The 14,496-nt window shown below is 45.5% G+C and overlaps 1 protein-coding gene across 3 annotated transcripts in view; it reads left to right on the top strand.

The window, feature by feature from the left end:
* The window catches only part of GAS7 (growth arrest specific 7), a 75,748-nt gene that overhangs the window by 17,072 nt on the left and 44,180 nt on the right, over window positions 1-14,496 (top strand). For 2 of the 3 annotated variants that reach the window (XM_071764715.1, XM_071764713.1), the window contains exon 2: window positions 9,495-9,618. In XM_071764715.1, the coding sequence (XP_071620816.1) occupies window positions 9,495-9,618 (124 nt within the window). The remainder of the gene's footprint in view (window positions 1-9,494; window positions 9,619-14,496) is intronic. The other variant, XM_071764714.1, reaches the window with a different exon arrangement.

Genomic DNA, 14,496 nt, shown 5'->3' with positions numbered 1-14,496 from the left:
CACAGGTGTCCTTTGTCCGTGTCCTCCTCCAAAACAGAGAGGCCAGAAAAGGAGCAGAACCTCTGGGAAGCGGCACCAGAGAGGGTACAGCAGCAACAGGATGCTCCAAGACTACTGTGAACCAGCTCAGTCCTTCCAGGAACATCAGAATCTGCAGGGGATAGACCATACAGCTCTTGCACAGCATGGAGATCCTCTGCTGCTCTGTCCACCAAGGTCATCTTCACAAGCAGCTGATGGTACTGCATTGCCTGGATGTCACATTTACACTTTTTTTTTCCACTCCTGTAATTGGAAGAAGCTTGTAAATGAATATAGCATACTCTGGTGACAGCAGGCAACTCTTGCCATGATCATCCAGACTTTCTTGTGGGCTGAGATGCTTGTGGTCATGCTCAGCACATCCTGCCTGAGCAACCTCCAGAGTCATTGAGCCTGCCATAAAAGGAGGATTTTTGTTTAGCACATCTTAGTCTCTTGTCAGGGTACAAAGGCAGTCGCACACTTCGTATATAGAGACCTCTGGAAAAATGCTGCTAGTGCAGCAAGTGTTCATGTAAGCAGGGCTCTCAATGCAGAATGTGCCTACGGAGCCCAGCAACAGATGTGTCCCAGCTCCAAGGGAGGAGTAAGTATTTTGCACATAGAGCCCTCCCCTTACTACCGTGTCCTCATCAGGGTTGGGCACCTGGCCTCCTGTTTGCCATCACACCATCCCCACTCCCAGAACAGTGCCCACCCATTCCCTGTCAGGGGCTGCTCTACATCCATCTGGCTGGCTGGCTGGCTGCAGGGTGGGTGGGCAGGCTTCAGGATGAGCCACAGCTTGGGCTCTGGCAGCCTCACACAGCCTTGTCAAGTCGTGGGAATGGTCTTCTGCCCTTGCTTTTTTTGTTTGTTTGTTTGCTCATTTATTAAGAACTGTTGCAGCAGAAAAATAAGAACCTGAATATTGTGTATCTGAGCATATTTTACTGCAGCTACAGGCAGCAGCAGTAGCTGCGCCTGAGAGAGATTACAATGGAGGGTACAGGAATGTGCATCTGGCAGCACTTTGTATCCTGCCCATTTTGTTGTTTTCTCTGCATCTGAATTTCCCGAGGTTTTAGTAGTGGAGGGCCATTCAGTCCAGGGAATATCAGGTTGGGGCTGCAGAACAGATTTTCTCTGCAGGGAAACACCATTCCGGAAAAACTGAGGACTGTTGTAAATAAGAAGCCCCTATCCAGGCTGTCTGCAAAAGTATCTAGGAGCTTTATTTGGGGATCTTGACCTACTGCATCAACAGAGGAAAGCAGATTTCATTTTGAAGTGCAGGAAAATCTAGCTGCAATATGCCAAAACCTTAATAGTTTTGCTTAAGGCCTGGGACCAGGAACAGAATCTGAATTAACTGTTCTGATTGTATTTTAATTGCATAGATTTTGAAATAATATTTATTATAAAAATATTTTAATAGGAATGCAGATCATTAACATAAGGTTCTCAGAGACCTGATCCTAACATTCTAAGAGAGTTGATAACTAAAGTATTTTTTTAAAGTAATTAAAAATAAATGCAACTAACCTGCATTTTTATTTGGACATTTTCAGAATGTCCTCTCAATAACTTCTCTTGAGAAAGAGAATACAACAACAGGGGTTTGACCAGGAGATCCGTTATGATGCTTTTACTTGCTTTTCTAACTTATAGGTATGTTACTTACTTGCTCGAAAATGTTTTTGTGAATATCCATTTTTGGCAGATGGCTGCAGCAAAGGTGGATGTTCCCATGCCTTAGCTTTGCTGTGCCAGCTTGTGTGTGCACATGGGTAAGAGCCTGCATTATTTAAGAGACGTTCCCTTCCTTCCTAATCAAGCGGGCACTAATTATTAGTTGTTATGAAGTGATCTTATTGTGTCTGGGAAGCTACAGAACAGTGGAACTGTGCTTGTTAAAAACACCAACGTGAAGTATGAGAACTGAAGCAGGCAAAGGCATGCTCTGGCACATGTTTATGAAGGCACATTGCACAGGCACATTATACCCTCAGAAGAAAAATTCTCTTTCATGGTGATTTGTATATTTTTCATTATTTTTTTTTTTACTCATAACTTCTTTTTGCACCTTGTGTGTTGCTGGAGTGTCCCAGTTCCATGGAAACCACAAAAGCGAGTGAGCCTGTCACCAACAGCTCCTATGGTGGCATCACGTTTTTGTTGGTTACTGCAGTCCCACTTGGAGCCAGGGTATTGTGCTGCAGGGGCAATTCTTCCCTTGTTTACTGCAGTGGCTGACAGTGGGTTTGTTTACCTGGCTGCTGTGCTCGGGGTTGTGCAACACTGCTGGTACAAGAGGATGCTTGTAATTCCTGGGAGCTGTGGAGCACACTTGAGCGAGATGGGCTGTAGGGTGTGGAAGGGCTGGTGGAGGGGTCCACAAGGGGATGGGCAGCCCATGGGGGGCTGAGAGCTCCCATTTGTGCCTCCAAGAGCTTTGTTCAAGGAACCAGGAGGGCACGGTGCAAAGGGTGATGCAACACAAGGTCTGTGCACGAGATCAAGAGTGGATCTGAAGGAGCTGCTTAGTGGGCAAGGCAAAAGTTTTTTTACAAACTCTTATTTCTGCTAGGTTTCTGTTTAAGGTTGGTTTTTTTTTTTTTTCCTATTTAAGCAGTTACATCTTCTCACTGGTCTTCAGATAAAACCCTGTGGCATTGTTTGGGGATGGTCATGGCAGGAAGGGGTATAGAATATCCCCACAAAGATTGGAGTGGCCTGAGGCAACCTTCCAGTTCTTCGTGCATGTATTTTAAAGCTTCCTGTCACATCTTGTGAAATATCCAGCCCTAGCATTGCATCTAATCCCATGAAACTGTCGGTTGCTTCTTAGCTCTGGATGGAGAGAGGGGACATGTTCCTGTGTACAGGTGAGGTGGGTAGGCTTGAGGCTTTGTCCTAGGCTGACAGGAGCATGTGAATACAGCAGACCACTGAGGCAGGCTGAGCTGTTCTGCCCTGTACGGGCTGAAGGCCCCATATAAAAAAAATAGAGCATCATTCCCAAATGTTTTATTTTTCCTAAATCAGCTGCACCCACAGGACTCTAGGATGCAGAATACAACTGTCCTGCTCAGCTCTTTGACTGCTCTGGGTGACTTCTCTGCCTCCCTTTTCCCCAAAGCAGCTGAGGGAGGGGCTCTAAGCATGAGTTTAGGTGGCTGTGGAAAGTTTCTTTTTATAACTGCTTCCAGTCACTTTTCTAGTGCAGAGCACCTGGAGCAAGCAGCATATTCCTAACTTCCTGACCACCTCTTTGGGCCTCTGACCATCTTGCTGGTGTGCCATGTTCTGCAGAAGCTCAGAAATGGATCTGTCCTTGCAGTACGTAATTTCAAACTGGAGACAAACAGTAATGCTGCAGCTGGGCTGACCTGGCCTTGTGACTCTCTGGGTGTATGGGGGTGACTCCTACAGTACAAGGTTTGCTCAACAATAGCCCTGTTGTCCCTGGCTGCCCAGGACAACAAAGCCCTTCAGAGCACTTGGCCCTGGTGGTCCGCCTTGTACCAGATGCTGATGTCAGAGATGGAGCAGACATATCCCTCAGGAGCAGGGTGAGGGGCAGGGGATTCTTGTGTCCTCCACTGCTTCCCTGGCACATCCACACCACAGCTCTTTGAATGCTGACACTACCTCCAAGCTTTTACCTTCTCCTGCCCACTTGTTCTCTACCAAGCCATAGTGTGATAACTCTTGGTGGGAGAAGTCATAGCATCTAGGAGAGCCAGCTCATGGCAGCCTGTGGCAGATCTCCAGATCCTGTTGAGGAGATTGGTCTGTGACTCAATAAGCTCTTGACAATTTTGTCATATCCAAGTGAGCTGAGTGAATGTGGCAGACTGCAGAGCTTGGGCATAGAAACATGAGACTGTGGTACCATCAGCTCTGGATCTCTTGAGAACTCAGCTTTGTCCCAGCTAGCCACATCCTGTTATTTTGATACATCATGGTAGGAAGACACCATGGCTTCATTTCCTAATAGCAGAAAGGCAGCAGGGCATAGTGCTCCGTGCACAGCTTGCTAGTGACCCAAGCTGTCTGCCTGCTGGCATATGAGCCATTCCTAGAGCTCCCCAGCCTGTATGTGGGGATGTCAGGAAACCCAGGTGCTGAAAGGAAAACAAGAGGAATGGGAGGGTGCTAACTTTGTTTCTCTTTGGAAAGAAGAAAAATGACTGCAAGTCAGAAAATCTCCTTAGCTGCTACAGGAAAACAGGCTGCTGGGAGGGATTTCTCCATCTTTGAGGAAGGCATTTGGACACAGATGTACTTGAGAACAGGGGAGAAGTACCAGCCCATCCTTCCTAGCATTCTTGCACTTGTCTTTTAACTTCTGTGCAGTACATATGCTGACTTCCCACGAAGGTCTCCAAGGGCACATGTTGATGCTGAGATCTGCTTCTTTTCAGTGCCCTGTGGCTTAGAGTTTGGCAGACATAGTATGTGAAGATTTTTCTTAAACTGTTGCTCTAGAGCTGAGCTTCTGCACAATGGCATGAGCAGAGATATGCTGCAATGCTCCCCCTTTCCCTCAGGGCTATAACAGAGGACAGGCAAACATGAGGTGTCTCTCTTCATCATTGCTTAGCTCTGTTTTGGACTGGGATTATTCCATCTCAGCTAACTGTCCTCCACATCAGGACCTGGAAGGGTGAATCCCAAGGGCTGGGAGGTGCATGTTCATGTTAGGGGCTGCTGAATTGGGTAACCCACTGGAGACAAGGCTGCCACAGCTCCATATCTCCAGGTCCAGAGAGCAGCAAGATGCATGCATCCCACAACTTCACATGTACGGTTCTTCTATACTGTGCTCACCCTCCTGCCACACCTCTGTTCCCCAGATCCAGAGCTTCCTCAATGTTTTTGTTCTCTCTCTTGCTAACCATTCTCCCCAAACCACAGCCCCACTCCCATGCTCCTTCCCCACATTTAATCTCCCCCCCAGCCTCATCTTTCTTACCCTTCCTGCTTCTTACCCCTGCCGAGCTTCCCTCTCCTCAGCCCAAAAGGCCCGTCACCATGGCACTGCCCTGAGCTGTGGCTTCGCCAGGGAGAGAGCATCATCTGCAGCAGGATCTAGACTGGACCTGGTACTGGTCCCATGAGACCCACCACAGGGTTCAGGCACAGTAGCAGCTCAGTGCTGTGGCTCCCAGTCTGGCCCCTCAGGTGGCTTCATGCAGCTGACACATGTTGAAAAGGAAGGGAGAGGACTGAGCTGCACTAGAGTTACTCAGATTTTTCACCTATGGCTTGACAGCCCATTTAGAAGAGGTCTGGGTGGGATTTGCTGATCAGTCTTCCTCTTCCCACGTATTTTGGTCTCTCACACAGCACTGAGCCAGAAAACATCACCCAGTCTGCCTCCTTGGGTCATGTATCCTTCAGAAACAGTTTGTTTTTCCCTAGTTCAGGGTACTGGCAGAGAAAAGTATAACAATCCCAGAAGACTAATTCTCTGCAAACACAGTGCTATTTGTGGATATTACCTTAAAGTCCTGGCCACATGCCTGCACCACATCCAGGGACTTGGGTGGGAGATGAGGGAGGATTTTGTTCCATGGGCATGGCTGGGAGAGCAGACCCTCAATGGGGAAGGTTGAGATGGGTGGGAAGCATGGACACTGCATTTCAGAGCCAGAGGGGACACAGAGCAGGGCAGAGCTGTAGCAGAGCTGTCCTGAGCAAAGGCCCATGCACAGGGACACTTGGTCCTCCTGGTCAAAGCTGTGGCAGGTCGGTGAGAGGGTGGCAGAGATAGCATCCAAGGGCAGATGCACGAAGGTGCTGAAGTTGTTTAGCATTCAATGTGGCACAGAGGAGACTTATTAGGACAGGGAGATTTTTAAGACTGAGAAAAATGAGAGTTGTCCTCCTAGACTGACTTGTGGGGTGTTTCTTGGGCATAGCTCAGCCCATGGCTGCAGCCTGGTAGAGCAGGTGATGCTATGAGATGCCCGAACTCTTGGCATGACCCAAGTGACTGTTTCTCTTTGAGGAATTACCCAGAGATGAGGCACAGTTCCCAAAGAGGAATGCTGCAGGTAGGCTGGGGTGACTGGAGGGGCAGTGGCCATGGGTGCATTGGCAACATCTTGCTGCTTTTCTGATGCAGAAGCAGTGCCTTCAGGGCCACCCAGGAAGGGTGACTTGTCCCCAGCAACCATGTGTCACCAGATCCATCCAAAAGGGAGCTATGCTAGTTGCCATGACAACTGGGACAGGTCATATGACCCGTTCCACTTTCTAAATATAAATCTGTTTCACACAGTGTATATGACTCCATGGAAACCAAATGTTGAGCAAGAAAGATTGCATAAAAATGAACAAAATACAGAATGACTCAAAGTACTGGAGAGGGAGAGGCTGCTGGGAGTGCCAGAGGGGTTCAGAGGTGCATTGGGCATTCTCCTTCACCAGGGCGTGTGTTCTTGCAGACATGCACATGCCCAGCCTGGGGAGGGTTTGCAGGGCACCTCTTGTGCCAAACCTGGGATGCACACAAGTGGTGGTGTAAGTACCTGTTCTGCCAAAGGTCTCCTGTGGACTTTTCTCACAAGCAAATCCTATTTGCAGCATCAGCTGTGCTCAAACACTGAACCCCACATCTGACCCTATCTGCCTTACTTCTGCTTCATATGCTTGAGTTGACACCTCTGCAAGTTCAGTATTATGAAAGCTGCAGTTAGATAGAAACACAAGTTCACTACTGTCAGTACAGAGTAAGCGTTTTCCAGCAGGACAGAGCTGTTCTGGCACAGGTTCCTGTTACGGCAGTTTTTCCATGCTGTGTCTTTGTGTTGATTCTTGCAGGGAGTTTTTCTTGCACATTTTATCCAGTTTTCTGTCACAAGTGGTCTTCCAGCACTGGGTAAGGCACTGCTGGGGAGCAGCTTAGCTGGACTCTGTACCCTTTCTTAGTGCTGTTGGGTTTGCAGCAGAAATGCAGTGTGACTGAGCAAGTGGCAACAGCAGTTAAGTGTCCTGACTGCATTTATTTCAAACTTTTCCCAATGCCAGAGGCATTCTCTTCATTTGCTCTAAGGATGGATGCTCTGTTGAAATAAGATCATAAAATCAGAGAAGAATTTCAGTTCAAAGGGCATTTTGCAGGTCTCTGGTCAAATTCCCTGTTCAGAGTTAGATCAGGTTGCTCAAGGCCTACATTTGTGGTTTTGGGATTGTTTTTCTTTGCCTTGTGTGGGTTTTGTGTTCAGGAGAGCCCCTTGGCTGCACTTGGCTGGAGCAAGCTGACACATCTTGAGGGAGCTCAGGCTTTTAAGCACACAGATGTTTCCTCCCTAGGATCCCTCTTTGAAATGGAATGGGGATTTCCTGATGTTTGAAAATGAGAAGTGATTTTCCTCTGTTGAGCAAGGCTGAACTTGTCTCAGGGGGTCAGTCAGCATGGGCAGATGTGTGTGGGCCCTTCACTCCTGTTGCCTCATTTTGCTGTGTAAAACCCTTTTTTTTTTTTATTCTCTTGGCTTTCTTTTTTCCACCACTGGGAGATCTCATTGCCAGGTGGTATTCCAATGCCATATAGATGGCAGAGGTGCTACTGATCAATTCTGCATACCCCTCTGCTAGCCACAGGCATACAGAGGTTGGGATCTGAATCACAGAGCATTCAATAGAGTCTCTTAGTATCTTACAAGCTAACTTTTTAAATTTCTGTTGGGCCAGCTGGGTCTCCCAGGCTGTATCTCTGCCCAAGGAGAGGAACTAAAATCTGAAGATGCATAGGCTCCATCTGTGTCGCGGCAGTGAGAGTGAGATTCATCTCACACTGGTCTTGGGACCACATGGCTGCTTTGCCACCTGTAATGTGGCTGTGAAAGTGCTTGGTGAGGCACGAGTGCAAGATCAGTCTCAAGACTGATGCCTCTTGAGAGCCATTGCAGTCAGGGTTTTCTGGAACTGAAAAGAAACAAAAAATAGACTTCTGGCTCCAAAATCATTAAATATTCCTTTTATTCTGGTTTGGAACAGAGTAGGAATTTCATTCAGAGACTGAATGTGTAAGAGAAGGACACATCACAGATTTCTTCCTGACAGTGCTGTTCATGTCTGTGAATGTCTGAACATTATATCCATCCAGATGCTTAAACTCTGGACATGGCTGAATGTGAATCAAGTGCATTCATTTCAGACCTGTACAGCCTCCACTGTGTCAGAAAGCATTTCCTGGATAGAGCTTAGCTTCCACAGGATAAATAATTTAATTTCACACATTTTTCCTTGTTCTTTTATGTTACTTCCCTTGAAGGCAGTGCAAACAAACAAACAGAAAATGAGTACATTGCATGCCTGGATTGCCTTAGGGAATGTGGAAAGGCAAAGTGGAGCTCTCTGGATGTGAGCCAGGAGGAGGCTGTGGGTTCATAGTTGCAACCCTGTAGGGCTGAATCTGGCAGTCTTTGGCCACACATCTCTCTCTGCCTTAGCTTTATTAAGTGTCCCTGGTTAAAGGGACCAAATGGGGCTCATGCCTCCACTGGAATGAAGCCCTCTTTGCCAGTCTCACATCAGGCAATTCCAAGCTACCAAGGAACCACCAGAGCTACTCGGAAGAAGGAAAGAGTCCAGTAGTCCAAATTGTACTACTACAATGTAGTATGAATAATTACATGCACTTCATCTTCACCTCTTTCTTTTCATTGCACCATGATCCTGCAATGAAGCTTGCAACTGAGTTGGTGAAGTGTGTACAGCTGAGATAGCACTTGAACCCTTGCAGAAATTCTCTGTCTGCTTGGAGAGCAGGTGACAGCATGATGATCATCTTCTGCTGTTCCAAGTTATCTGGATCATTCTTAGTAACCTGGGTCCTAATGGTCCTGTATCTGGATCACTGGCCTGTGGATCCAGACTACATCTAGATTGATAGTGTATGCATTGCTAATAATATGTATTGTTAATACATAATCGGCATAATGAAATTTACTTCAGCAGACTACTCCTCAAAGCAACATGGCTCTTCAGTATTTCTTCTTAAAAACACCTGAAGCTGGTGGTGCCTCTGTAAAGTAAATTGGGTTCACATCTCTGTGAGCAGTGCTTTGACCCACCAGTATATCCACACAAAAGTAAATGAGTGCCAGATGCATGCCTTTCTTTTTCATACTCTTAATGATTTTATTCTTTGCATTTTATTGCTTAACCAGAGTCAGTAACTTGATGGGGTCCAGGTGCTCATGGGACATCAAATACAGAGGAATTATATTTCTCTCCCAAATGGTGTTCTGTGTAGCTAGTGCTTCAAGTGAAGATTGCTCCATGTTCTGGATGAAGCTAGAACACATGTGGGGAGAAATGGACTGAATGTCTTTGTGTGTATTGCAGTCTTTAGAATGCCAAACCACATGGTCCCTTTCTGTGTGGTTAGACTTTGGATTATCTAGATATTGACTTAATAGGTTGTTTGCTTTTTTCTTTTTCTCTTTTCTCAGCAGAAACCCAGAAAGGCAACTCCTCAGACAGGAGAAGATACCTTGAATGGCCATCTTCCCCCTGGCTGGCAGAGCTATGTGTCTCCCCAGGGTCGAAGGTACTATGTGAACACCTTCACGAATGGTAAGTCAGGGTGGGGGCCCAGTAAATGTATCAGCCTAGCAGCACAGATCTATTGCAAGAAACTGTGTCTCGGGTTGATTTTGGTGACAAAGTAGGCCCACAGTCAAAGGAATTAATATGACCCTTCCACCATATGAAAGAACACAATTATAAAAATATTTAGACTTTTGGTCCCCTGACATCTGAATTCTGACCATTAGAAGACATCTGAAGCTTTTCAAAAGGCAGAGAATGTAAAGTAGAAAACTGCTGCCAAAGAAGTTTTAGAAAACAAAACACTATTAAGGAAATAGTTTTTACCACATCCTTATTTCCTTTCCCTTTAGATGGAGATATTTATATCTATATATGTACAGCTATGTAGAGTAGTTCAATAGAACATCAGGTATCACTGAAGGACTGTTCAGGGAAAACAGAAATAGTTAATTGAAAAGTTGCTCAAGTCAGTCAGCTTGGCCATGGAGACAAGGGAAGAAAAATACATGTAATGGGACATCAAAGACAGAATTTTCAGACTGTATTTGTGTGCTTTATTCACTCTTGTGCTAGTAGAGAAGCAGGCTTAACTCACAATCTTATCAGCTGCTCAAGACCTGTCAGACTTGTACCACCTCTGGCTTTCCTAAGACTGTCTACCTGCTTTTCTCATCATGAGCTCAGAACTGTGTTTCAAAACAGGGACTTGTGACCAGTAAAACCAGATTTTTTTAGCAGAAAGAATGACAGGAGGAAAAGGACAGCAGGAGTTCACAATAGAGTTGAAGCCATCAGGAATGAGCACAGGAATTCCTCTTTCCGACTCACTGGGAGTTCTAGTGAGAGCCATTGGCTGTTACAGCATGCCTCACAGCCCATTCAGAGACTGATGTGTTTGATTTCAGAAAACTTTGACCTAGAATTGGGCCAAGTCATTATTTACCTGAATTTTATGCACTGATACCTCAGCGAACCCTCCAGGAGGCATATTACAATAAAGCATTGCCTTCATTTTCAAGCATAGTCTGCTGTGGCCCATGGGCAGCATTCAGAGTGAGATTTATCACTTCAGAGTGGTAAAAGAATGAGAAAGAGCTTTCTGGTTCTTTTCGTCTAAGTGGTTTAATTGTGGTGAGGTTTTTTTGTTGTTGTTTTTTCTTTTTTCCCCATTTCTTTCTTTCATAAGTATTTGTAATGGCTTTGCTAAAACTAGATGTTTGCATAATGTTAGAATTGTATATTAACATAGCTGCACTGGAAGGTGAGTATAAAGCAACTTGGTTTACAGCAGGGCGTTGTTCACGGGGAGCTGTGGCAGATGTTTCACTATCTGCTCAGCCCTACTGCATGGACCAGGTGGAGAGCTGGCACAAGAGGATGGGACCTCTGACATGCAGCAAAACACTGGGACACAAACTTGGATTGTGAAGTTTTCCAGGGATATTGGTCGATACTGAAAAATGAGTGGTTTTCTCCATTTGGGGCTTTCTGTCAGAGAGGACTTCAGTTTTCAGTCCCGAACTGGAAAGAGGCTCTGACTTAAAGCGATTTAGGTTTGTCCCTTTATATGTCTCATGTCTCCTGTTACCAAGATCTACAAAGCTTCCTATTCAACAGGAAGAAATATGAATTTGTCCTGGAAAGGCTTGGTGGTTGTTATCTGTGATCAATCAAAAGTAGGTTCTTCCCAGGCTCTTTTGAAATGCTCTGTGGAGTTTCCTTCCATTTTCAGGTACAGAATATAGACCTTGATCAGAATCATCATACCAAAATAAGGATGTCTTCTCCAAGTGCTGAAACACCAAATTGTCTAAAGGGGCTGTCCAACTTCGGCTTTGTTATAATGGCTTGTATTTTATGTAGCCTTTTTTTTTTCTTTCTTAACTTTCAATCTTTAAATCCAAGAAGATATTTGTCTATCTCAACTGTGGTCTGATAGCTTTGCTTGCTGAGGGACCAAATGGTTTCAAAGAGAGTAAATATGACTAGTTATTCTTCTAGATTGCAGCAGGTCTCCCTGGCTGATGCAGAGATTGGTTTTAATGCCTTTTTTCCCTCTTATTTCAGATAACCTAGAATATCCTTCCTGTTTGAATCTTTTCTGTATTAATTGCTCTGTACTTCTACCCAATGAAGCTGAACCAGGCAGTGAAGCTAAAGTAGTGGGAGGAAGCTTCTCAAGCATACAGAATGTTGAAAGGAAACCCTAAAAAAAGCAAAAAGCTATTCAGTGGAGAGAGTGCAAGATGGACCCCACAGCAGTCCATAAAGATGATCCAAGTGCTGGAGCACCTCTCTTATGGACACAGGCTGAGAGAACTAGGGTTGTTCATCCTGGAAAAGAGAAGGTTAGAGAACCTTCCAGTACCTGAAGGGGCTCCAGGAAAGCCGAGGAGGGACTTTTTACTAAGGTGTAGAGTTATAGGACGAGGGGAACAGTTTCAAACTGATAGAGGGGAGATGGAGATAAGACATTAGGAAGAAATTCTTTCCTGTGATGGTGGTGCCCAGATGCTTTCATCCAAGAATGCAGCTGCTGAACCTCCACCAGCAGTATACTGCCACGGGAGCTGTCTGATCCTAGATTTTCCAGAGGGCACCCAGACTTGGCCTGCCACTAAACTCAGCTAATTTCTCATGTAGTGCATCATGGTTTTTCCTTCAGGGATGATATTCAGTAGCAAATTAAGCCCTGCTTTTTTGGCTGAACTGTGGCCTGCCAGGTCTTCTCTAGCCTGAAGCCCACAAATCCACACTCTTTCTTTACCCGTATACATGTAACACAGCCCATAGGCCTTGCTGTCATGCACCCTGCTTTGGTTTTATCTTCCATCATATGTCTGTCATGCATGAGGCAGAAGACAGTCATTTATCTAAGCTGTATGCTAAGCATCTGTTAAAGCTCCAGGCATTGGGTCCACTGTCTGTTCTTTTAAATGTTGTATTTGGACATCCTCTGGGTGGCATGTCCTTCTCTTGCAGCACTCCAGCTGTTCTACATGCCCAACCAGTGACACTCTCAGTCAGTGGGAGGCATACCCCAGAGTGAGCCTGGGATACTCCCCAATTTCAGGGCTGTGGCAATGCCCTGGGCTGGGCAAGAGCATGGTAGTGTATCACCCCACCCCACTCTGGGACCTTGCTGGCACTCACCATCTTCCTGGAGGTACAGGAGCAGGATTTCTTAGCAGGTTCGTGGCACCTGGATCATTGAGCAGCAGTGTGTGAAGAGGTATGTGGCCTCTAACATTGTAGATAAAATTTTACATGGCTCTGAGCAGTGCAGGTTTGACAGCTGGGACCCTGCATGCAGGAAAGGCAGCTTGTTTACAGGAAGACAAGTCTTAAAAGCAGCAAAGGAAGTTTGAAAGCTGGCTAGAAGGAAAAGAAACTGGAGGGAAAAGGGTCACCATAAGATGGTGCAAAATTGCTTGGCAGATCAGACTCAAAGCTTGGTAATCAATGCTCCATTGTCAAAGGAAAGTTTTCACTGAAGGAAATCCTGCAGGGATCTGCCTGAGGCTTCATTCTAGTCTCATAAGAGAGTACTTATTGTTAACTTTTACTGAAGCTGGGAGAGAACATGGTGTGCTGCACAGAACAGGCTCAGAATTCACAACTACCCTGCAGCTGAGGACACATGCTGAAATACTAGGATGCTGCTCAGTGAAGATGAATTCAAGATTGGAGATTTGATTAGAAATAATTAAGTGACAAAGATAGGCAAAGGAGCAGTTTACAGATAAAAATGTAGGGTCTCTGGAGAATCTAAAACTGAGTGTGGGCCAGGAGTGTACAAAAACTACTACAAAACCAGCCAGCATTTTCTGTTGTATAAATAAGAATGTTTTCTGTGAGGCATGAAGTAAGCCTCCCAACTTTGCAAGGAACTTATAAAGCCTCAGCTGAAATATTTAATCTTGTTTGGGCTCTGCACTTCAGGGAAGATATGTGCCAATTGGATAACGCCCAGAAAAGAGCAGCAAGGATGATGGGAGATGGGGAAAACATGGCTTGTTGGCAAATTTAAGAGATTGGGGCTGTCTGCCTCAAGAAAGCAAAGACATGTATGGTGACTTGGAAGAAGTCTTCAAGTGTATTAAATGCTGTTGCAGAGAAGACTGCAATGCATGACTGGAGGACACAGTAGCACGCCTAAGTTGCAATAAGAACAACTCTAACTTTTCCTAGCACTCTGTAAGATAATAAAGTGTGGGAGTAGGGAGTTGCCTGGGAGTCTGCATCTCTGGAGGGCTCTAAGAGCAGATTATCCAAAGCTGCAAAAAAATGTTGGACTTGGTTTGGGGCACAGCAGGGACAAAAAGACTTCCTGGAAACCCTGTTAGGCCTGTTTTTTCAGTCTGTAAAGCCTAACCTATATGAAAATAATTTGTCAAGGTAGAGCATGACAAATGCCTGGGACTCACATAGGTGTTGTTCTTTCTTTGGTATCTTTGTGTTTTCCCCAATCTTTACGTACCTCATACCTAAGCTGTTGTCACTCAGCTGCTGGCTTGCTCTTTCTGGTTGTCTAAATCAAGGAATCTTAATATGAGTTCAGAGAAACACTTACTGTGCTTCATTCCATGACATCCACCTATTACAATACTAAAGGTGGGGTCTTACAAGAGCAGAGGGGGACGACCACCTCCCTCAGTTGTCTGTTTGTGTGTCTTCTGATGCAGCCCAGGACCCTGTTGGCTTTCTGGCCTGAAGGTGCACATTGACATCTCATATTAAACTTCAAGATGGGAACTCAAGTATGCATTCCCTTTCCTGGTGAGTGGAAATGGGATTTTAGGGGCAAGTAGCATCTTGATTCTTCTGAGCCTTCAAAATACAAAAGAACCCTCTCCTCTTGAGGCATTAATATTACTGGCAGCAGTTTTCACTATCTTGGCT

This window comes from Heliangelus exortis, chromosome 20 (genome assembly GCF_036169615.1).
Source record: "Heliangelus exortis chromosome 20, bHelExo1.hap1, whole genome shotgun sequence".
NCBI classification, from domain to species: Eukaryota; Metazoa; Chordata; class Aves; order Apodiformes; family Trochilidae; genus Heliangelus; species Heliangelus exortis.
This window is presented reverse-complemented; position numbering and strand designations above follow the sequence as displayed.